Genomic DNA, 24,344 nt, shown 5'->3' on the forward strand with positions numbered 1-24,344 from the left:
TTACAGGGCTAGACAGCTGAAGACTAAAGGCCAAGACAAAAAAACCTCTGAAGTCTTTGAAGCCTAGCCACAAAGTGGCAATATTCTGGAAAGAAAAAGTACAGAATCAGAACATTTTGACAGTAAGATAGAAAAATCCAAGTACTCACCGAGGTCTTTCAGGTGCACTTGTCTGTAGGGTGGCAGACCCAATTGAGATCTTGCTATTAACTTATCCATTTGATAGTGTGGAAGGCCCACAAGGCCAGAAGTGAGAGACTGGCTTCAGGCTTACATGTAACGAAGCAGTGAATCAAGTTAGCACTTTTTGAAATAGTGTAGGTGTAATATTTGATGTTGTGGTAAAAGGTGTGGGAAGAATTGCCACGGAGAATGATACAATGCCTTCAATGTATAATTTATGCCCAAAAGATAGAATGGGTGAGATTTAATCACCGATACCAGTTGTGATTGGTTCACTTTTTGTATATTACATTAGTTCTGTCTAAAAAAAACAAAATTCCTTGCAAGGACTGCAACAAACATTACATTGGAGAGACAGGAAGAAAATTAGCCACACAGTACATGTACACCAACTAGCACAAAAAGACATGACCAGTACTCACTCATTTCCATTCACATGGATAAGGAGAACCACCAGTTTGATTAGGACAACACCAGGATCCCAGGACAGATCAAACAGGGACATGCACGGGAATTCTTAGAGGCCTGGTTCTCCACCAAGAAGGCCATCAACAAACACATAGAACTAGACCCTATGTATACACCACTGTGAAGGAAAACCAGAAATGAGGTAATCAAATCCAACGGACCCCAGAGTTTAAAAATTAGGTGGGAAAACACAACAGCGCTTCATTGGAGGCTGCACTGATGATGTTACCCAGCAGGGTATTGAACCGTCTGTGAACTAACAGACCAGCTTGGCAAGCAAACCAACCACAGCATCCACAACCCGAGCTACAAAGCTACTCAAGAACTTACTGATACTAGTGTGTGGGACATTTATTGAAAGCCTTTGTAATGTATTTAAACCATCCATTGGGATGTTGTGGGTACGGAGCTTTGATAGATAATTAATTAGAGACCATATAAAAGCCAGTATAGGGACAGAAACGATGGTTATCAGCAAGAAAGAATAAGCTCTTACATTTTTAGAATCCATGAGGGATAGTCAGGAGGAGTAAGAAAGCATTGATTTGCACTAGAGCCAAGAAGTGAGACTCAGAATGGTAATCATAGAATAAGGGACAGCTATCCCTCACCTACTGACAGGTACAACTATTTCAGACACAGTATGACACCATCACCCTTGTATTGAACTCAATGTCAGGGCCACCCACTTGTTCCAAATTGTCTTGATCAGTGAGATTTGGACTTTGAATGGGAGGATACAAAGGTCATAGTAATGGCGATAAACATTGATAATGGTAATAATGATGCTAATGATTATAAAGGTTGTATAGGTAATTAAAAATAAATTAGTGGAATGCTGCAGGCTAGGTAAAGAGAAATGTGGGGGTTTGAGGGGTGGTGGTGGATATGTGGAATAATGAGGTTCATTTAAATCATGATATAGAATATAGAACATAGAACAATACAGCGCAGAACAGGCCCTTAGGCTCTCGCTGTTGCGCCGACCTGTGAACTAATCTAAGCCCATCCCCCTACACTATTCCATCATTGTCCATATGCTTATCCAAGGACTGTCCCTAATGTTGTGTTGGGGCAGCTTTGAGTTTCTTGGCAAACATCAGAAATGCCATGTACCACAAGGGAAATAAAACTGATCACGTGACTCTGACATTGCTAAAAATGTAGAAATCAGCTTTAAACACTACACTAGAGAGATGTATTTAAGAACCAACAATGTGTTGTAATGTAAATAAAGAAGCATTACAGCACGTAAGGAGTTGAATAACCTTTCTTAGTGATACAGAGCAAACAGCTTCAGAGAGCGTACATACAGACATCCACAACCAGAGATATTCCAGACCTCAGTGTGCAGATAGCTGCATTGACTTAAAGCACAAGATGAAACATAATGCACAAAATGTCAAATTACATCACTTAATAGTCTGCATATAGTCTGATTAATTCCTCAGTCTCATATTCTGCCACATTATTGTGTGTAATGGACTGCATAGATTCAGCAAATTTCTCATTGGAAAATTTTTTTTGGATGTAATTATTGAGTGCTTAAAGAAAATCTGCATTTTACACATGCACTTCATTCAAATTTTATTAACACAGGAGACACTGATGAAATAGAATTGAAACCTATTGAAATTTGTTTTCATTTCATTGTATATTTCTGGAATTTTATATCTAGGATTCAATACGTGTTTATGAACATCCAGGATTCATTTTGCGCCTGATTTTGAAAAACAACAATGTTCAATTTGAACCAGAATTTAAAGATTTTGAACTAATATTCTTGAGTGTTTATGATGTCATGCTGGCAACTGCAAATAAGGTGCCAAGAGTTGAGACAAAACTGTACACTGAGTGGGTGAGTGAAGTTCATAGTTTGATCTTTATGAAAAGTTAATACCCTTGCAGTTATACTTTCATCTTGGTTATTAAGTCCCTTTTACTGGTAATGTACACTTCATAATAATTTTGAATGTCAGAAAATCAGTTTTTTTCCAGAGGTTGAAAAAGACAAAATACTAGAAATCTGAAGCAATAAATGCTGGAGGAACTGAGCATCTGTGGGCAGAGAACAGAGTTAAAGTTCAGTATGCCTTCATCAGTTCTGAGAAAGAGTCTTACCTGACTTGAAACATTTGTTTTGTTTCAGGATGTTAATAATGGGGGATTCAGCAATGACACCACTGTCATGTCAAGGGGTGGTGATTAGATTGCTTCATATTGGACATGGTCATTGCCTGGCATTTGTGTGGCGTGAATATTACTTGCCACTTGTCAGCCCAAGCCTGGATATAGGGCTTGTAGCATTTGAACATTGCCTGTGTCATTTTTTGTGGAGTCGTGAATGGTGCTGAACGTTATGCAATCATCAGTGAACATCTCACATTTTACTTTATGATGGGGGGAAGGTCATTGATGAAGCAGCTAAATATGGTTAGCCCTAGGACACTCCCCTGAAAAACTCCTGCTGAGATGTCCTGGAGCTGAGACAACTGACCCCCTAGAACCACAATCATCTTTCTATGTACCAGATATGACTCCAACCAGCGGAGCATTTGCTCCCTGATTTCCATTGATTCCAATTTTGCCAGGGCTCCTTGATGCCATCCTTGCTTACATATGGCCTTGATCACAAAGGCGGTCACTCTTGCCTCCCCTCTGGAACTCAACTCTTTTGTCCATGTTTGAACCAAAGCTATGTTGAGCTCAGGCGCTGAGTGGCCCTGGCAGAAACCAAACTAGGCAGCAGTGAGCAGGTTATTGATAGCATTGTTAATGACACCTTCCATCACTTTACTGATGATCGAGAGTAGATTGATTAGATTAGATTAGACTAGATTCCCTGCAGTGTGGAAACAGGGCCCTTCGGCCCATCAAGTCCACACCGCCCCTTAGATCATCCCACCCAGACCCAACCCCCTACAACCCACACACTCCTGAACACTACGGGCAATTTAGCATGGCCGATCCACCTAGTCTGCACATCTTTGGACTGTGGGAAGAAACTGGAGCACCCGGAGGAAACCCGTACAGACACGGGGAGAATGTGCAAACTCCACACAGACAGTTACCCAAGGCTGGAATAAAACGTGGGTTGATTGATTGATGGGGCAGTAATTGGCCAGGTTGGACATTGATAAGCCTCATCTATTCAAGTGAGGCCTTGAAAAGAAACTGATGCCAGTGCCTCATTTATTGCTGCAATACAATCTAGAATTGGTTCTTATAGTCATCAGCAAGTTTCACACTTAAACCCACATAATACCACAAACAAGTAACAATGCCCTATAATTCTTAATTTAGGATTCTGTGTGCTAACATTGGTTAAATTAGACAATTTGATTCTGATATAATGTATTATAGGTATCTTCTATCCTGATCTTCTGCCAGTTTGAAAACTCCTAATGGGGAAGGATACCAGTCTACAGCTAGTAAAGATGGCTAAGTTCTTTTAATAATTTAAATTTCTCTTATTTGAGGTGTTAGGCTGACAGTGGATAAGTTATGTGTATAGTTCTGGAGAAAATGGGTAATGGGATTTATTGGACAACTCTTTCAAAGAACTGGCATAAGTATGATGAGGTAAACAGATCAATCCTGTGTTTTATAATTCTGTGTGCAGAAATTGTATTTAAAGCAGCAGGGTAGGGTAGCAACAGTTACGAGTAGGAGTGTTCAGCATGAATGAAAGAATAGTATACACATGATACATTTCATTGGTCAAATGATAGTTAAAGTAATTCTGATTGTTGCACATTTGAAAAGTTTCAGAGGAGAGCCACAAAAATGATACCTAACTTAAAAATAAGACTTCAGCATACTTATTTTAGAGTGAAAAAGGTTTAATGACCCAATAGTATTCAAAACAAGTAAAGGGTTAGATCGCACTCAGTTGATAAATTATTACAGTTTAAGACATTAGAAAGAACCAGAGATAAAGGATTCCAACTAAACCAGGGTCTGAATGGACGGGTCATTGTGTATATCTTATTTCCCTAGAGAACTGTAAGGCTCTGAACTATATCACCAGTTAGTCTGGTAGGTTTTCACTTTCTGATTGCTTTCAAAAGAAAACTGATCTAATTTCTGACTGGTGTAGTGAACACATGACATGGAAGGTGAGTGGTTTTATAAGTGCTACTTGGTTCAAATAGTCTCCTGATGTGGCGTTTGCTCACCTGAGAGGTTCAGATAATGTAGCTACAGAGATGGGTGAGAATGGTGGTGAGGTGGCTTTTAGAAGAAGTGTTTAGCCATGATGGTGTAGTCAGCATTACACGGGACGGGCTTGAAGGGCTCGTTGGTCATTTACATACTATTAGTTTGGAAATATGAAGACTGGTAAGTGAGTGACTTTGTTGTTTGATTAAAGTGCAACAACACAGGTAACCAATCACTTGGCAATTAGGAAAATTTAATCTTGATAAAAGCATTGGAGACAGAGCAAACCTGTCTGAAATGATAATGTCTGACACTATGTAAAAATTGATGCTTCTAGGTTGACTAAATATGAAGCCACTGTCTGCTCACTGAGGATTTTTAGGCCCATCCAGGTTCAGACACCTGCTCTGAAATTTTTACTCACATTTTGGCTGCTGTGACAAATTCCACTGGAGCGTCTGAGACAATCCACAACATTCTCCATGAAAGAGCCCACCGACTCTTTTAAAACAGGGCAAAATTGCGCTATCCTATTGATGCTGATCCAGATCTGTAATCTTACTGAAATCTAACCAGTTCTTTCTTGGGCCATACTCCAGGTTGCAGCAAATTTTATTGAAATCTGTCCATTAGTTTTTGACTTGCAATGTTTATAAACAGATAAGTAGACTAACAAACCAGGTTTGAAACCATTACATTTGCCTAATTTCAATGATGGAGGTAACTAATGGCTGTTTAAACTTTAAGGAACCTGCTACTTGGTAAAATTGCAGAATTTAGATGTATTGATGAGGGTGTTGATGAAACGGTTCCAAAGCAGAGAAGGCACCTGTAACATGCTTGGTCCATCTGTGTACATTTAATTAATGCTCTAGATGTAACTCAAGAACCCCGGAACGACTGATTGGGTAGACATTCACTGTTGACCTTTGCATCCATTGGCAAAGTAGTGCCTGCCATAAAGATAAGCTATAGGTTAGATTGCAGCATGTAGTAAACCTTATTGACAACTACCTTTTTCCAATACATGACTTCAATCAGCACTGATGCTGTTCGATTTTGGAATACTTTGCTTTATATATTCTGTAGTTAGGATACTTGTGGGTAAGAATCACAGGCCTCACTGACTTGGCCTGTTCCTTGTATCTTTTCTTTTTGCAACGTACAGAACCATTATAATAACCATAAAATGATATTAACCTTTTTAGGATGGTCAAATTCTTAACGTTGGAAGATTTGCAGGCTGTAGACTATATAGGAAAGCACCAAACAGAATATTGGGTAAAAAAAAACTAACAAAGACTTTATGGAATTTTTTTAATACTTCTGTTATAGCCTTTAAACTAGCTTCACTTAGTGCAGTAATGCTGGATGTTTGATTTGTACAAGTCAGAGTTTATGTCATTTGCAGACAATAATGATGGAAAATGGTATGTGGATATCATTGACTTGGAAATTCATGGAACAGATCCTAATCTACTAGAGTAACATTGTTGGAAGTGTAGCAGAAAACCCATTTGTACACGTAAATCTGAAATTCCATCAAAACCTAAGGAGTGGGACTAGTTCAAAGGAACTTCCTGACCTTAATTTTTCCTCATTTAGCTATGCTCATATTTATATAATAAGTGGATTGGAACATCCAGTATCTTGCTAAGGTGATGACTGCGTCAGTAGAAATCTTGTGTACCTGCTCAAATTTCTTTCCAATTCATCTGAAATCAGACAGTATAACAGGGCAAAATTAAGGCTGAAAGGACCCAAACCATTCAACTTATTATGAATTTCTATTAAGTCTCATTTGATGGGAGGACAGATTAGCCAGTTTTCTTTGATGGTTGGCTGGGTGGCAGGGTGAGCATGTAATTAATAAATATGATGATGTACCTGATCCCTGATGACTTGCTGCCTTAAATTCTGGGCAGAAATTCCATTCTGAGAAAAAAAATTATTAAAATTCCATTCATACTTGGAAATGAACATACTGGTCAAACCCGACCTCATTTTGATGTATGCAAGAGGAGTCAGATAACGGTCTGATCACAAACTTAAACTTTTAAGTCGCCACTTATCGACTGTTTCTGAATCTCATAATGCTACTGCTGTTAACCCAACTGCGTTCAGGTCTGTGGCTGTTGTGAGCTGTCTCTCTGCTTGTGTTACTGAGCCCACTGAACATCTCTCTCTCCCCACTTGACTCACCTGTGGTCTGCAACCCTCTGTGATCCCTTTGTAACAGGACTCAGTCTGTATCTTTTCAGCAGCAACCATAGCCTCTCCAATGAAACTTGAACATGAGAGCTACTGTACGCTAGAATTGCTTAACGTAAGAAGTGCAGGCTTCTGATTGACAAGCCTTGGAACGTGAGTCCATCCCTGGAATTGTAATTCCAGAGAGAAGGCTCCCAAGTGGTTTTGGCACTGAACTGACTTGTGGATTGAGAGGTCATCTTGAGAAGAGAGCTCAGGAATTTATTGGCTCTCCCTTTGGCAGGCGAAGCTCTCAAAGCTCCAATAACGTATTGTCCATTGTATCACTGGGAAAAGATTTAGACTCACTGCTTTGTGATTCCCAGCTTGTCATTTATTAAAATTATCATCCAGAAAATGGGAATCTGGTTTGGTGACCTCTGCCCCTCATTTGATCAACGTTCTGCTATGCTACTGACTAAGATTTCCTCTAGGGGCATGTATCTCACAAAATATAGTTCACTTTTGGAGTTGTTTGTTGTGCATTGTAAAAACACTTCTTCCTTTTTCTTTCTTATAGTCTGGTGTTAAGACTGTTCTGAAACCAATAATTTTGGAAGAAATCCTTGAGGAAAACAAAATGAAAGTAAAAGATATTATTGCCAAAGAAAGTTTGGGACCACAAGAGCATACCAAACTGTATGATAAATATACCATGCTCATTAATAGACAAGCTGACTTGGATGTGGAGCAATTCCTGAATGAAGAACATACATTTGACGAGAATGTACAGGAAATTATGAAGTATCTGAACCTGAAAGTGGAAATTAAGTATCAGTCTCAAAAGGTACCTATTAGCTCAAGTTTAAATCATAAATTGTAAATTATGTAGTTTATATAAGAATGATTTATTATAAATAAATTTGAATTGTTACAGCTACACTTATTAATTACTCCATTTATGAAGCATTTTAATCTACATTTGATAACTAATTATTGGAGGGTAGTGTTAATGCTACTGTATTAACTAGCTAGCTAGCAGATCATATAATGAAAGAATCTCTTTCTTGCACTCATCTATTTTTCACATGGCTATACTAATGTACACTTTTTATTTTGTGTAATTGCCTTTAACATTGCTGTAGGTTGTTCGTCTGGGGATGTTTGAGGTGCACTGTGATGAACTCATAAGAGCTCTTGTGAAACGTGCGGAAACTCTATATGAGAAACTTCTGAACAAGTTAAACAAATATCATCAGGATGCAAATAAAGCGTTAGTACTATTCCAAATTCTGCTTCTGAAAAAGTATCTTTTTTTTACAAATCCTTGTCTAATTTCACAACCTTTTAAACACAACAAAATTGGAGATGTTTTCTAATTAGCTTTTCCACACCTTCCCTATGCTGTCAAACTGCACGGCACTTCTTCCCATCTCTGCTAGACCCTACCTACTAAATTCAAGCATAGTAAATGGGATGCAGTCTACCTGCTGCCAGAGTGAGGGTTGTTTCAAACTCTCTTGAACAGGTGAATGTCTTTGTGATTAGGGCTCACATATCTGTGACCATCTCCCTGGAGAGTTGCAGTCTCCTGCAGCACTGGCTGTTGGTCATTTCAAGTTTTTTTTTGATGGAACATCTTGTACCAAGGATACAGTTTCGATTAAATTTCTGCCTCTCATTCTTCTTCTCTCCCCTCCTAATACCCAGCGCTCTGCACTTACTGCAAAAGGTTTTGCTCTTCATTGCCATTGTACCCAAATTGGAGAGGTGTGTCTCCATTGCAAGTCGCTGCTGTCATTATATTTAAGATGTCTCCAAGTTTGGCCACCTTGTCCTCATTTCTCATACCCACCCATAATGCCAGGAAATTGATGATCTCTAGTATTTACCTGGACAGTATCCAGTGCCTTCAGTTGTTTCTCAGTGGTATGTGAGGTGAATCAATTTGTCTGAAGACTGGCATTTTTAATGCTAAGGATCTCAGTAGGAGATGGCAATAGGCCATTCATGCAGCCATTGCAAATGTTTCATGAATGTTTTGGGTTCTCCCACTATTGAAGAAAGGAGTATTTGTCTCCTCTTTCTACTGTGTAATGTTTAATTGTCCACAGCTGACTGTGGCTGTATATACTACATAGCTTAGCTCTGATATATTGGTTGTGCATCACTTAGCTCTGCCTGTTGCAGACTGCTTCTGCTGTTTGGCATATAAGTTGTCCTGTGTTGTAGCTTCATAAGCTTGACACTTCATTTTTAGGTGTCCCTGGTGCTCCTTCTGACATACACTCTTGCAGTCTGCATTAGACAAAGGTTGGTTCCCTGACCTGATGGTAATGGTACATTTGGAAGGTATGCCAAGCCAAGAGGTTGCAGATTATGATTTACTGCAATTCTGCTCCTGCGGCATATGGCTCATAGATCCTCATGAATGCCCAATTTTGTATGGCTGGATCTCTTTGAAATCTATTCCATTTAACACGGTAGTAGCTTTATACAGCACAGTGAAGGGTAGACAGATAACTTCAACATCATCAAACTATGTCAGGTTTGTTGATTCTCTCACAATCTACAGCAGACCAAGCAACTATGTCTGAGCTCAGTCAGTACTGGTGCTACTTAGCAACTCTTGGTGAAGGACACTGAAATGTCCCACCCACAGTAAATTCTGCGTGCTTGACGTGGAACATTGCTAACTGATTTGTAAGCTGAGGTGGTGTTTGTGGTGACGTGGCAGTGATAACCAGGAGGAGGTTTCTCTGCTTCTGTTTGATCTGATCACATGACACATCTTGGGGACAGGTTTCAATGGTTGAGGACTCCCAACATAACTCCCAGTCAACCTTACACCACTGTGTTGATACCTCTCATGGGTTTATCCAATTGGTAGGCCGGGAATACCCAGTGTGAGAGATTTTGGTGTCAGACATTGTCTGCCTGAGAGACAATTCTGTAAGATTGACTAACTATTGCTTGTCTAATCTGCAGACAGCTTCCCCAGGCATCCAGTTGTTGGGAAGAAGGACTTCAGAGCTGGGCTTGCCAGTATTGTTTCTGTTGTGTATGTTCAATCCTTACTTTTGACATTGTAGCTGTTTGATACAGCTAAACGGTTTGCAAAGCCATTTCAGAGAGCTAGCGAGTTTTGAGAAGATTTGTAGCTCCGGTTAAGGTTCTGGATGTGAGTTTGCTCGCTCAGCTGGAAGGTTCGTTTTCAGACGTTTCGTCACCATACTAGGTAACATCATCAGTGAGCCTCCGACGAAGTGCTGGTGTTATGTCCCGCTTTCTATTTATCTGGTTAGGTTTCCTTGGGTTGGTGATGTCATTTCCTGTGTCAGTGATGTCATTTCCTGTTCTTTTTCTCAGGGGATGGTAGATTGGCTCCAAATCAAAGTGTTTGTTGATGGAGTTCCAGTTGGAGTGCCATGCTTCTAGGAATTCTCATGCGTGTCTCTGCTTGGCATGTCCTAGGATGGATATGTTGTCCCAATCAACTTAAAAGACCCTATACAGACAACAAATAAAATGAACGTCATCTACAAAATACCTTGCAAGAACTGCGAAAAACACTACATTGGACAAACTGGTAGAAAGCTAGCCACCAGGATACATGAACATCAACTAGCCACAAAACGACATGACCCACTATCACTCGTATCCTTACATACAGATGAGGAAGGACACCACTTTGATTGGGACAACACATCCATCCTAGGACAAGCCAAACAGAGACATGCACAAGAATTCCTAGAAGCATGGCATTCTAACCGGAACTCCATCAACAAACACATTGATTTGGAGCCAATCTACCATCCCCTGAGAAAAAGAACAGGAAATGACATCACCAACACAGGAAATGACATCACCAACCCAAGGAAACCTAACCAGATAAATAGAAAGCGGGACATAACACCAGCACTTCGTCGGAGGCTCACTGATGATGTTACCTAGTATGGTGACGAAACGTCTGAAAACGAACCTTCCAGCTGAGCGAGCAAACTCACATCCAGAATTTCAGAGAGCATTTAAGGGTTGTCCATATTGTGTATGCCTGCAGTCACATGTAACAAAGTCCAGGTGAGGATAACAGATTGTCCACCCTTATTGTCAGGTCACACATCCACCTGTCGTAAGTGCAATCAGCTCTCTTTTCTGATACGAATGACACACCAACCCGCTCATTGGTTCATTTATCTGAGTGGATTTTGTTGAACATGACCACTTCATAGCAGTCTCACAACTTACCTGTTATTGTCACAGAGATTTTTACAACCTGTACAACTAACTCCATATCCCGTGATGTGCTCTATGGAATCTCATGATCAACATCTCTATATTAGCTGTCCAGTTGTCTTTCTGAACTATCTCCCACTGCTGCATAACATCTTACAGCTGATAATTTTTCACACAGAACATTTTCTCCGTTATATTTCTCTGAGCTCTATGGTTTAACTTTTCGTTAATTAGTACTGTTTTATTGATGACAGGTTATGTCTTGAATTTGAGAAAATAGCAGAGAAAGCCCTGATGACACCTCCAAATACACAAGCACTAATGGAGTTGAAGGTAATTTTTTGCAATACAGATAAGATGGTGTAAGAAATAGATACAAATGAAAGTGGTTACTGTTAGGAGCATGCAAAACAAATTATAGTGGGCTAACATTATAGGATTATAAGACTTTTCCAAATTTTCTTTGTTCACTGGATGTCAATGTCGCTGGCCAGACGAGCACTTATTATCTATTCTTAATTGCTGTTAAAGAAGCGGTGGGGAATTGTCTTTGTGAACTGCCGTAATTCACATTAACCCAGGAGTTTGGGGAATTAGGTGGTCACATGGTATGGTCGATGGAACAAAAGAAAGCTTGACCATTGACATGTACTTAGCTGTGGAAGTGGGTTCAAGGCTGTTAAACATAACTGAAGAGGATTTGAACACTGGAGAGGTGACAGCTTACAATAGTGTCCGATTTTATGATTTTTGGTCCAGTGATGAAGAGGGGAATATTGCAAGCAAGGCAGAGTTTAGGCTGCGAAGATAGAGGAGATCCATAAAAGGCAGAAGTGAAATGGAAACTGTGCCCTCAGTTCAGGATCTACCATTGAAAAAAAAAGAGCTACGTTTGGAATATTGAGAACTAGTGTTGGAGGAGACTGTGATTCTACATGGAAATTATCACAGGCATCTGAACCCTCGTCTCTGAAGAGGTCACTCTTTGCAGCTCGATATTCAATACCCAGAAACACTATAAGTCTTTTTGTTGTTGAGCCTGTTCTGTTCTGATTCCGTCCAAAAATCAGCTGCAGACCATTGTGTCATCTCACAAACAGCTGAACACTGCATTTTTCAGATTGCTAATGTTTTATTGCAAGATCTGTTCAGTGCATTTAACCCCATAAAGATATGGCCTCCAAGGTATCTAGGCCAGTGGGTTTTGTTTCCAATGCAAGATTTTCTCAGCTACAGGGAATCCGCAATTGCATACACATGGCCATCAAGCCACCATGGAATGATGGACAGTCCTCAACATTCAGCTTGTCTGTGACTTCAAGATGATCTTCCTCCATGCATGCTGCTGTTTTCCTGGCAGCCACAATTGTTCCTTTATCCTCTGGCAGTTCAGGCAACTTCATCCCTTCACTCTACCTCAAAAACTTCATGGATGGATTTCTGAGGTAAGGAATATCCTTTGAAGTGAGGGTTACTTACCTTACTATAAGAGCCAGAGACTGCCACAGTTCAGTACTCTGTCCAGCAAGGTTGCCTCCATGTTTGCCCACTTCTACACAGTGAGTCAGATAGGAGCTCACAATCTTAATGTAATAGCATGGGATTGAGGATTGGTTAACATTCAGAAAAGACAGTCAGGTCTTTTTCAGGTTGGATAGATGTAACTAGTGGAGCACCCTGAGGATCAGTCCTAGGGTTTAAATTCATTACTTTATGTTAGAGACAATAAAAACTGCAGATTCTGGAATCCAAGGTAAATAAACAGGAGGCTGAAAGAACGCAACAGGGTAGTGCCCGAAATGTTGATTTCTCCTTTCATCCAGATGCTGCCTGGCCTGCTGTGTTCTTCCAGCCCCCTCTTCATCTATCTTTACATTCTACTCCCTTTCCAATTTTATTAATACAATGTATCCAAATTTAGTGACAATACAAAAGAAAGGTGGGAGGCAGGTTGTCATGTTTTCTTAAGGAATCAGGAAGGGGATGTAAGATAATGAAATGTGAGGCTGGATGAACACAGCAGGCCCAGCAGCATCTCAGGAGCACAAAAGCTGACGTTTCGGGCCTAGACCCTTCATCAGAGAGGGGGATGGGGTGAGGGTTCTGGAATAAATAGGGAGAGAGGAGGAGGCGGACCGAAGATGGAGAGAAAAGAAGATAGGTGGAGAGGAGAGTATAGGTGGGGAGGTAGGGAGGGGATAGGTCAGTCCAGGGAAGACGGACAGGTCAAGGAGGTGGGATGAGGTTAGTAGGTAGGAGATGGAGGTGCGGCTTGGGGTGGGAGGAAGGGATGGGTGAGAGGAAGAACAGGTTAGGGAGGCAGAGACAGGTTGGACTGGTTTTGGGATGCAGTGGGTGGAGGGGAAGAGCTGGGGTGGTTGTGTGGTGCAGTGGGGGGAGGGGATGAACTGGGCTGGTTTTGGGATGCGGTGGGGGAAGGGGAGATTTTGAAGCTGGTGAAGTCCACATTGATACCATTGGGCTGCAGGGTTCCCAAGCGGAATATGAGTTGCTGTTCCTGCAACCTTCGGGTGGCATCATTGTGGCACTGCAGGAGACCCATGATGGACATGTCATCTAAAGAATGGGAGGGGGAGTGGAAATGGTTTGCGACTGGGAGGTGCAGTTGTTTATTGCGAACCAAGCGGACGTGTTCTGCAAAGCGGCCCCCAAGCCTCCACTTAGTTTCCCCAATGCAGAGGAAGCCACACCGGGTACAGTGGATGCAGTATACCACATTGGCAGATGTGCAGGTGAACCTCTGCTTAATGTGGAAAGTCATCTTGGGGCCTGGGATAGGGGTGAGGGAGGAGGTGTGGGGGTAAGTGTAGCATTTCCTGCGGTTGCAGGGGAAGGTGCAGGGTGTGGTGGGGTTGGAGGGCAGTGTGGAGCGAACAAGGGAGTCACGGAGAGAGTGGTCTCTCCGGAAAGCAGACAAGGGTGGGGATGGAAAAATGTCTTGGGTGGTGGGGTCGGATTGTAGATGGTGGAAGTGTCGGAGGATGTAGTTGGGCCGAATGACTAGGCCAAGCTAAATAGATGGATTTAGTGTAGGAAAGTGAGAGGCCATGCACCTTGGTAGAAAGAATCAAAAGTCAGAATATTATTTAAATAGAGAGAAATTCCAATAAAGTGCATTGTAGAGGAATCTAGAGACTCTTGTGCATGAAACACAAAAGTTAGCATCCAAATGCAGCAAGTAATTAAGACAAGTGGAATGTTGGCATATATTAATTAGAATTTGGAGTTTAAAAATAAATTGAAGCCTGAGAGGCATAGATAGAGTTGATAGCCAGAGACTATTTCCCAGGGCAGAAATGGCTAACACGAGGGGTCATAGTTTTAAGCTGGTTGGAGGAAAGTATAGAGGGGATGTCAGAGGCGGGTTCTTTACACAGAGAGTTGTGAGAGCATGGAATGCGTTGCCAGCAGCAGTTGTGGAAGCAAGGCCATTGGGGTCATTTAAGAGACTGCTGGACATGCATATGGTCACAGAAATTTGAGGGTGCATACATGAGGATCAATGGTCAGCACAACATCGTAGGCTGAAGGGCCTGTTCTGTGCTGTACTGTTCTATGTTCTATGTTAATACAACTGTACAGGATGTTGGTGAGGCTACATCTAGAGCACTGTGTACAGTTTTGATTCTATATGTAAAAAAGGTATACTGGTATTGGAGGTTGTTCAAAAGAGATTCATGAGGCTGATTCCAGGGATGAAAGGTTTGACTTATCAAGAATGGCTAAATAAGTTAGACTTATAGTGATTAGAATTTGGTAAATAGAGGGTGATCTTATTGTAGCTTACAAGATTCTAAAGGAGCCTGACAGGGTTGATGTTGAGAAGATGTTTCCAATAGTAGGAGAAGCTCACATGAAATTTGAAGCCTAGGTCAGATCAAAGTCAGTGATGATGAGAGTGCCATATTGAGTTCTCACTAACTAACAACTTTGAGTGAAAAATCTACAAATCCTCACCCCTTCCAAATCCAGAATGGCAAAATGGACATAGAAAATTTTATGTCTGATAATTTTATGAATTTTATGTGACTTCGTAAAACTTGTGCACCATGAGTTTATAGAAGAGGAGTGATGTAAATGCATAAGTGCATGATGATGATGACTCCAAAAATGGATATCTTAAAAAGTGCCATGTTACAATATTGGTGTAGTGTTGTATTGTATGACATCCAACATAGTCTATAATGTGAACTGACTAACATCGATGATTGTAGGATTATTTAATGATTATTTTGATTACAATTAGCACATAGTTCATTAAAAATATATGTAATCCATATTATAATAGCTATTGCAGAATTAGTAGAGAGATAACAAGAACTACAGATGCTGGAGTCAGAGATAACGAAGTATGGAGCTGTAAAAAGACTTTCTGAAGAAGGGTCCCCACCCACAATGTCAGCTTTCCTGTTCCTCTGATGCTGTCTGGCCTGCTTTTTCCCTCCAGCTGCACACTTTGTTGTTATCGTAGAATTAATAGACTTGCTATTGGTCGTCTTATTGTTGAAATGCTGCCTATTGGAGGTAGCCACAGATTTGGAAGGGTTGAAATTACTGCTGATAATGAATTATATGACTCTGTATCAAGAAAAGGGAATTTGAGATTTTCGGCAATTTGTGAGTTTAAATTTGGATGTGCAAGTATTATCATACACTTTGTAGATTTAAGTGCAGAGTTATTTTTAAATCAATGTTTTCTTTGCAGGCCTACATAAAACAAGTTGAAGTGAAGGATATGGCTGAACTTGAGCTGAAGCTGGTTGAAGCCAAAAACCGTTTGACTTTTCTTGTGGATTATGTCACACTTTCCCCAAGTGACATGCGACTGAACAACAATACATTTCACTGGAGTGGGCGAATGGCAGAGATTTTTGAGGAACATAAGAGGATGATTGCAGAGAAAGAAGAGCAGTACCAACAAGGTCTCAGGGTGAGAGAGTTACAAGCTTTAACACTGATGCAGTTTTGCTTTGCTTTGCACAGACTTGTCATCTGCATTGTCAGTATGGGCACATTGGTACTTTAAAAGTTGTCTGAGATTAGCATCTGCATTGACATGCCACAGACAATGAGTAAGGTTGGATATTTTCCTGCAACAATTACTTTGATGCCCTGTATGATCCCCCTTCCCATGGCAGATTCTCTACTTCCTTTAGATAATCTACTTTGCTACTTATCGTGTTTCCATCAGAAAATTTATTTAATGCCCCTTGGTTCCTATATACAGGTCTGTTCAGAATATACCTTCCTGCCCTTTAGACTTCATTGGAATTTTGTCTCAATGTTTTTATGACAGTTGGTAAAAAATGAGATTGAACCTATTATACATATTACCAAAAGATGTATATTATCTGAGCACATTTATTATGCATCTTTTTCATGATTTTTCAATTTCAGCTCCGTACTGAAAGGTTTGTGGAGGAACTGGAAAGTTACGCTAAGCAAGTGGAGGAATTCCACAGTTTTGGAGAACTGTCAGAAGTCAGTCGGTATTTACGAAAGGCTCAAGCGTTAAATACAAAGCTGAATCAAGCAATGGAGAAGGTACGTTACAACTTGGATAAAATACAAATGCGTATAAATTAATATAAATTTTTTCATGTGTATGGGTTGTATAAACTTGTTCGTGGGAATTGTGAAGCTAGTTATGTCTCTTCCATGGAAGATAGCTAATATTTTGTTACAAGAATTATACCATACATGTCACGGCTGTTTAAAAGCCTTAGATAATTTTATGACTGTGACATTGACATCAAGTGAAGTGAAGTATGTGGCTGTGATATTCCACTATCGAAAAGCTCACAGTTATTCGCTGTCAAGGCTCGCACTTTATAATTGCCAATGGAGTAGCATGCTAATATAACATGTTTGGGTACCATCCCCTCCCAGGGGGGAAAAAATTACAAATAAGTGAATGATGAAATTCTCAGCTTTTAAGCAGAAAGTGCCAAATGAAACAAGTGCCTTAGTGAACAAATAAAAATAACTATCATGTGAAATAATAGACTTGTGAGAATCTGGATACTAGTGCAAAATGTTCCCCTGGCAAAAATTTGAGATCAACATTATTTGTCAGCCCATGTGCTTGAAGCAGAAGCTGGGACAGAAATAAATGGCCATGGTGTTACTGTTCCTGGCCTAAGACCCCTGACCAGAGCACAGTGGCCTTTCCCCTGACTTTAATACAGCTAGTCCCCTAAAACCCGAGGCCCTAGTTGGGTCCTGATCTTTCTCCTGTCCTGACCCTTGGCTAGAAGTAGGAAGGTAGCAGTAGTTAGACTTGTGAAAAACAAATTAGGAGGCCTTCTGTCATGAATGCGTGTGTGCAGAAGAGGGTTCCCAGAGACCCTGAGGTGGTTCTCGGGAGAAGAGGTGAGAAATGGTTAGTAGATAAATTTCTATATTGCAAATCTGCTCCTGATGGGACCCTGAAAGCAATCATAATTTTGGCCTAGGTGAGAGCCTAAACGTTGGGAAGACAGGCCCATTGGCTAAGGGCAGGGAAATAGAGGTGACTTGTCCCTGGAGAAGACAAAATTTAATCGAGCTTCATCAGCTATTATAGCTGTTGTTTGAAAGTGAGGAAGGAGTGTTGACATGTGGCAGAAAGGAATGTGAGAATTAATGTGAGTTGCTACTCATTTTCCAGAGAACTAATTTCATAGACCCTCATTTCTTACTGAGAAACCAAATATAAGAAAAGAGTCCTGTGTTGCTTATATTCTATTTTACATTTACTTGGTCAATGCTATCCATAAATATTTTTTTCATAATGATTTGGAAAAATGTTGGATTGCTGTCCATTGTCTTTGTTCTTTGTTTGTGTGAAGAACAAAGTTATTACAAGTGAAGGCTAAGTAGGGAAAAAAGAAGTCACGAATATTGGAACTTTACAAAATATGTTTTATATGCATCTTTTAACTGTAGGTAATCAGGTAAATATCTCCTGTAATTTAAGGAGAAACCAAATATCCTGGATAGAAGGATAGCAGTTGTTCTTAACCCTTGCCCTGAAGCAAGCTTATATGAGTTGATTGTTTCGAAAAAGAAACCCTATTGAAAACCAAGTGACAGTTTTCAGCAGTGACACACAGAAAAGGCAGCTGGTAGATGGTGACAAGGCTATGGCAGTCAGGAGATGAGTTACACGCCTCAGGGCTCCCTGCATCTGACCAGCTTTTATAGCCAGGTTCAAGTTCTGTTCAGCTTCTGGATAATAAAAGTGGGAGATACACTGATGATAGTACCGTTGAATGTTGAGGGGGGATGGTTAGATTTTCTCTTGTTGGAGATGGTCTTAGCCTGATACTTGTTTGACAACAAGGTTACTTGTGATTTCTCAGCCCAAAACTGAACGTTGTTCAGGTCTTACTGCACATAGACATGGACTGCTTTGTTATCTGTAGCATCATACATAGTGCTAAATGCTTTGTGATCATTAATGAACATCCTCACTTCTGATTTTATGATGGAGGGAATGTTATTCATGTAGCAGTTGAGGATGATTGGACCTAGGACATTACCTTGAGTGGCTCCTGCCGCAATTCCTTGGAATAAGATGAATGTCTCCAACAACCTTAGTCATCTGCCACAGTATTAGATATAACTCCAGCCAAGGAAGAGATTTGCCTGGATTCCCACTGTCTTCTGTTTTGCTTGGACTCTTTGATGCCACATTCAGTTAAATGCTATCTTGATGTTAAAGACAGTCACCCTTGCTTATCCTTAAATTCAGCTCTTTTATCCATGTTTGGACTAGACTGCATGAGGTCAGGAGCTGACTGGTCCTAGTGGAAATCCAAACTGGGTATCAGCACAGCAGTTCAGTGCTGAGAAATTAACAATTTACAGGGCTGTCAGCAATTTCTTCCATCACTTTGATAAAAGACTGGGGTGGTAATTGGCTGGGCCAGATTTTCCCTTTTTTTATGTATAGGACATATAAGGGCAATTTTCCATAATGACTGATAATTGCTAGTATTGCCAGATTCCTTCTCCCAGAAAACACAGTCCAAAGCCCAATGCAAACTCTGATCACTGCCTGACAGACTGACCATCTTGTCCAGGAGGTACCAGTTACCTTTCAACATCTGTTGTCTGCTTGAGTATTAGGTCTCTTCCAGACTTGCTGGAACTGGGTACTGACCTCCTTAATAGCCAATGTTTGCCATCTATTTAAATATAATGCTCTTCCCTTGTGATGAAGCTTCTGCAGAACCAACCTGCAATTAACTTCCAAGCCTGGCTTCATGAATAAACAAAAACTTGTTTGATCCACTTTTATTTTACCACAAGGTATTACCCAAAGTTCAAAAATCATTTTTAACTCGCAGTTCCCAGTTCAGGTTACAAACCAAAACTGATAAAAGTATAAGACAAAAATAATGAAATAAGAGCAAGGGTTCCAAGAAGACTGAGAGATGTGATGCCACCTCAGGAAGAGGCTGAGATGAATCAGCCACTCAGCACTTCTGGTCTAAGCTGGTTGAAATGCTTGTCTTTTTGCAGTGGTATTGTGGGTTTCCCATCACCGAGGATGCAATATTGTAGAATTTCTTTCTCCAGTTGGGTGTTTAATTGTCTACCACTATTCACTATTGAATGTGGCAGCCTTGCAGAACCTAGATTTGATCCACTGGTTGTGGGATCACTTAGCACGATCACTTGCTGCTTCTGCTATTTGTCATGCAACTGTTGCTGTGTTGTAGCTTCACGAGGTTGACCTCATTTTATATATATCCAGTGGTGCTACTGGCATGCCCTTCTGCACTTTTTATTAAATTAGGGTTGATTCTCTAGCTGGGTGGTAGGAGTAGAGTGGTGAATGTGGCATTTCATGAGGTTGCAGATTGTGATTGAATACGATTTTGCTGTTGCCTGGAGTTGCTGGCTCCTTCAGTTCTCAGTCATATTCACGTAGCTTCACCCCTGTCAGTAGATCCAGTGTCGGATATCTTCTAAGTAGTAGTATGTGTAGTGTGTCCTCTATACAAAGACGTTGGACTGAAATGAGAAGTTTTTTTCTGCATATTGTGAATCTTTGCTGTGTTCAACCTTAGGGGACTATGCATAATTGTTGTTTAAGTGTGTTGATATTGAGTTTTGGACTGCTAAAGATTTTTCAACACCTATTCCAAACAAAATGGTGGGATGTCATGGCTAATGATTGCCTTTTCTTATGGCAAAGCAGGCTATGACAGCCATTTCACTTATATCTGCTTCTATTTCTCGTGTTCCTAAGTTTGCCATCAATTAGTTGCTCGTCGTTCTTCCTTGAGCTGATTTATCATACATTCTGGATCATTTTTGAGACAAACTTTTTGAATTTGGTGCCCGCAATTCCATGCTGAACAACGATGTGTGAAAGTTCTGTGGTAATACTCAATCATTATTTATACCATTAAATAGCAGTTTATTTGTTAAAAAAGTATCAAAAATGTGATATAATTGACTTTGCTTTTTGTTTCTACTCACCAAATTGAATCCCTAGAACATGTTTGAAAGTTGAATGTTCTCCCAGTTTTGTCAGGTATCATAAATTGTAATTAAAAAATTCTTGTTTTTTTTGCAAACAGAATATTAAGATCTAAAATTGTTCAGTAAGAAATTATGTTTGAAAGGTGTTATCTTTTTCTTTACTTTTTATAAAACTCGCATCTTTTGAAACTAATTTTATATTATGCTCTATGAATGGTTGTTTCTCTGTCTTTTGGGATACAATCAACTATATATTGATCATTTTATTTTAGAGCAGAGAAATTGTTGATTTCAGAAGTAACTCATGATAGCTAGCTCATTGTAAATTATCGCTTTTGGATCAGTGTTTTGTTAAACCATGCATGGAGCATGAAAGGACGGAATATTGGGCTAACGTGTTATTTTGAAAGTCATGCATATTCACAAGCAAAAGTTGAAATTGAAAAGCTGATTGCGTAAAACTTAACCTAATAGTTTTACTAATGTGGAAATAATATAATAACAAGAATGTTCAGTTTTCAAACAAACATATTCTGAGAATTTGATTCAATTATTGGAATCAAAAGGTAAAGTCAACAATATCACAACTTTGATACTTTTAAAACAAATAAACGGCTATTTAAATGGTAGAAATAATAATTCATAATTGTCAATAATAATTCAGTTACTTAATAGTATTCACTTTCTAATTGTGCTAGATTGATCAGATTAATGAGGAGGAACAAGCATTTGGATGGAGTGAATCTCAGTATCCTCAGCGTAAACAGACCAGCGATATCCTGCAACCATATCTGCGACTGTATGACTTGACAGTAGAGTTCAATGGCAAGTATAAAGGTTGGATGGAAGGACCATTTACTGAGGCTAACCCAGATCAAGTTGAGGCAGATGTAGGAAACTACTGGCGAGCTTTGTACAAATTGGAAAAGACATTAACAGACTCGCCAAATGCATACAAGATTGCCAATACTGTTAGGAAAAAAGTTGAAGAATTTAAAGAGCACATTCCTCTTATTCAGGTTGTGTGCAATCCTGGTTTACGCGATCGACATTGGGATGCCTTATCTGATATTGTGGGATACCCACTCGAGCCTACTGAAGACACAACCATCACCAAGTTTCTTGCTATGAATCTTGAGCCTTACTTAGGACAGTTTGAGAGTATTAGTGAGGCTGCTAGCAAAGAGTACTCACTGGAGAAAGCCCTGGAAAAAATGATCAAGGAGTGGGAAGGAATGGAATTTGTTCTCCATCCATATCGAGAAACAGGAACTTACATACTTGCAGCTGTTGATGATATCCAAATGTTACTTGATGATCACATTGTAAAGACCCAAACAATGCGTGGATCTCCTTTTATACAACCATTTGAGAAAGAAATCAGGTAGTTCTTTTTTACACTATCTTTATGAAATTTTAATAGAGAAATTCAAGAATTGTTGAGAAAAATAAGCTCTTTGCGAAATGTTAACAATTTGAGCAAACACATATAACATTACACAAAAATGAAAAAAAAAACTGGAAATACACAGCAGGTCAGGCAGTACCTGTAAATAAATTTAATAGTTCAGCCTGTTAGTCTTTCATCAGTTTGGGGGTTGTGTGAATTGTAGCATAAATGTTTAGTGCTGCGGTGTGACTCCGTGCATGTTGCTACTTTTGGTGAAGTGTATGAGGAAGTTACCTTGAGGAATTCCTGCAATATTGATCTGGGGCTTAGAAGATTGACTTCCAACAACCACAGTTTACTAGGTATGACTTCATCCAGTGGAGACATTTTTTTCAGATTCCCACTGAGTGCAGTTTTGAGAGGGCTACTTGAAGCAATGCTCAGTCAGGTGCTGACTTGATATCAGGGGGTGTCACTCCCATTTCACATCCACAGTTTAACTCCCTGGTCTATGTTTGGACCAGGGATCTAATGAGGTGAAGTGGCCCTGAGCATCAGTGAGCAGGTTATTCCTTTGTAAGTGCACTTCATAGTACAGCTAGCGATGTCTTCCATCAATTTGATGATAATTGGTAGCAGACTGAAAGGGTGATAATTGGCTGGTGGATTTGGCCCACTTTTTCCACACAAATTACTCAAGTGGGTTGAAGACTTAAATATTTGATGGCGGAGACCTTAGGAGGAGGTTGTGATGGATCATCCACTCCGTACTTCTGGCCAATAATAGATGCAGATACTTTAGCCTCGTCTTTTGCACAGCTATGCTGGGCTCTGCAGTCAATAAAGTTGGAGTTTTTGAGGAGGCTGCATCACCGCTTAGGTGTTTAATTATCCACTACCATTCATAACTGGATGTGACAGGACTGCATTACTTATATCGTATCAGCTAGTTGTAGGATCACTTAGCCTCATGTATTGCATGTTATTTATACTTTTTGAGATGTAGGTAGTCCTGTAATGTAGGTTCACTGGACTGACACCTTGTTTTTAGATATATCAGGTACTGCTCTTGGCATACCCTCCTGCATTCTTCTTTGAACCCAGGATGGATCTTGTTATTTGGTATCAGTGGTAGAGTGAGTGGTATGCCAAGCTATGAAGTTGCAGATTGTTGTCAAATGCGGTTCTTTTGCTGTTGGTCACATTTCCATGTTGATGCAGTTTTAAGCTGCTTGATCTGTTTGGTCTGTTCCATTTAACATGCTGGTAGTGCCACATGGTTGCCACAGTCCAAGTCTAACAACCATGTCCTTTAGGACTCTGCCAGCTCAGTCAATAGTGGTGCTACTGAGCTGTTCTTCATGGTGGACACTGAAGTTCCCCACCCAGAACCATGCTACCTCTGTGCTTTCGCCAAGTCGTGATCGTGTCTGTGTGCGTGTTTCTGAGTGTGTACACATAGTTATACATCACTCAACTCTCCTTACAATACAGGTCAATACTCTGTTTGCTTTCTTAATTATTTGCATGCCAACAGTCTGTGATTCAGTATCTGTAGTGTCTTTTTACTTAAGTAATATATTTATATTTTTCCTAGTTTGTATTTTGCCATTTTTTTACTCCATTTACCAATTTTTTTGCAAGCACTTTACCTATCTACATCCCTTGTGCAGATTACTTTGTCCTAACTCATAACTTCCTTTCTCACCAATGCTTATATCAGAGCAAACATCATGCAATGTGCTTGGTTCCTTCATCCAAGTCATCAGTTGAGGCTCTACCACTGATCCCTGTGCATCTCATAAGTTAACTTGTCAGCATGCAAATAAACCAGTTATCCTGATGCCTGTTTTCTGGCAATTTTCTATCTGTGTTCGTATGTCATCCCCAAAATCTTAAGCTCTTACCTTATGCAGTTATCTCTTGTGACACAATTTATTGAACACCTTTTGGAATTCCTCCTGTACTACATTTCCTCGTTCCTTTATCTACGCTTGATGTATCTTCAATGAATTCTACTGAATTTGTCAACCATGATTTCCATTTCCTAAAACCATGTTGAAAAAGAGTCTAATGGTGTTCTAAATGCCCTTGATAATGGATTCCAAAATTTCCTCAACATCGATGCTGGCAAACATATCAGATTCTTGCTACAAAAATGGAAAATGCTACAGAACCCTGACGTGTTAACTTTATTTCTCTGCCAACAGGTGCTGCA

General features: G+C 40.0%; 1 protein-coding gene across 1 annotated transcript in view; it reads left to right on the forward strand.

The window, feature by feature from the left end:
- Positions 1 to 24,344, forward strand: part of dnah7 (dynein, axonemal, heavy chain 7) — a 304,986-nt gene that overhangs the window by 44,706 nt on the left and 235,936 nt on the right. Inside the window, exons 11-17 of the mRNA XM_059647155.1 lie at positions 2,330 to 2,509; positions 7,583 to 7,849; positions 8,148 to 8,275; positions 11,493 to 11,571; positions 15,965 to 16,189; positions 16,657 to 16,803; positions 21,435 to 22,120. Of these exons, the coding sequence (XP_059503138.1) occupies positions 2,330 to 2,509; positions 7,583 to 7,849; positions 8,148 to 8,275; positions 11,493 to 11,571; positions 15,965 to 16,189; positions 16,657 to 16,803; positions 21,435 to 22,120 (1,712 nt within the window). The remainder of the gene's footprint in view (positions 1 to 2,329; positions 2,510 to 7,582; positions 7,850 to 8,147; positions 8,276 to 11,492; positions 11,572 to 15,964; positions 16,190 to 16,656; positions 16,804 to 21,434; positions 22,121 to 24,344) is intronic.

This window comes from Stegostoma tigrinum, chromosome 7 (assembly GCF_030684315.1).
Source record: "Stegostoma tigrinum isolate sSteTig4 chromosome 7, sSteTig4.hap1, whole genome shotgun sequence".
Lineage (NCBI taxonomy): Eukaryota > Metazoa > Chordata > Chondrichthyes > Orectolobiformes > Stegostomatidae > Stegostoma > Stegostoma tigrinum.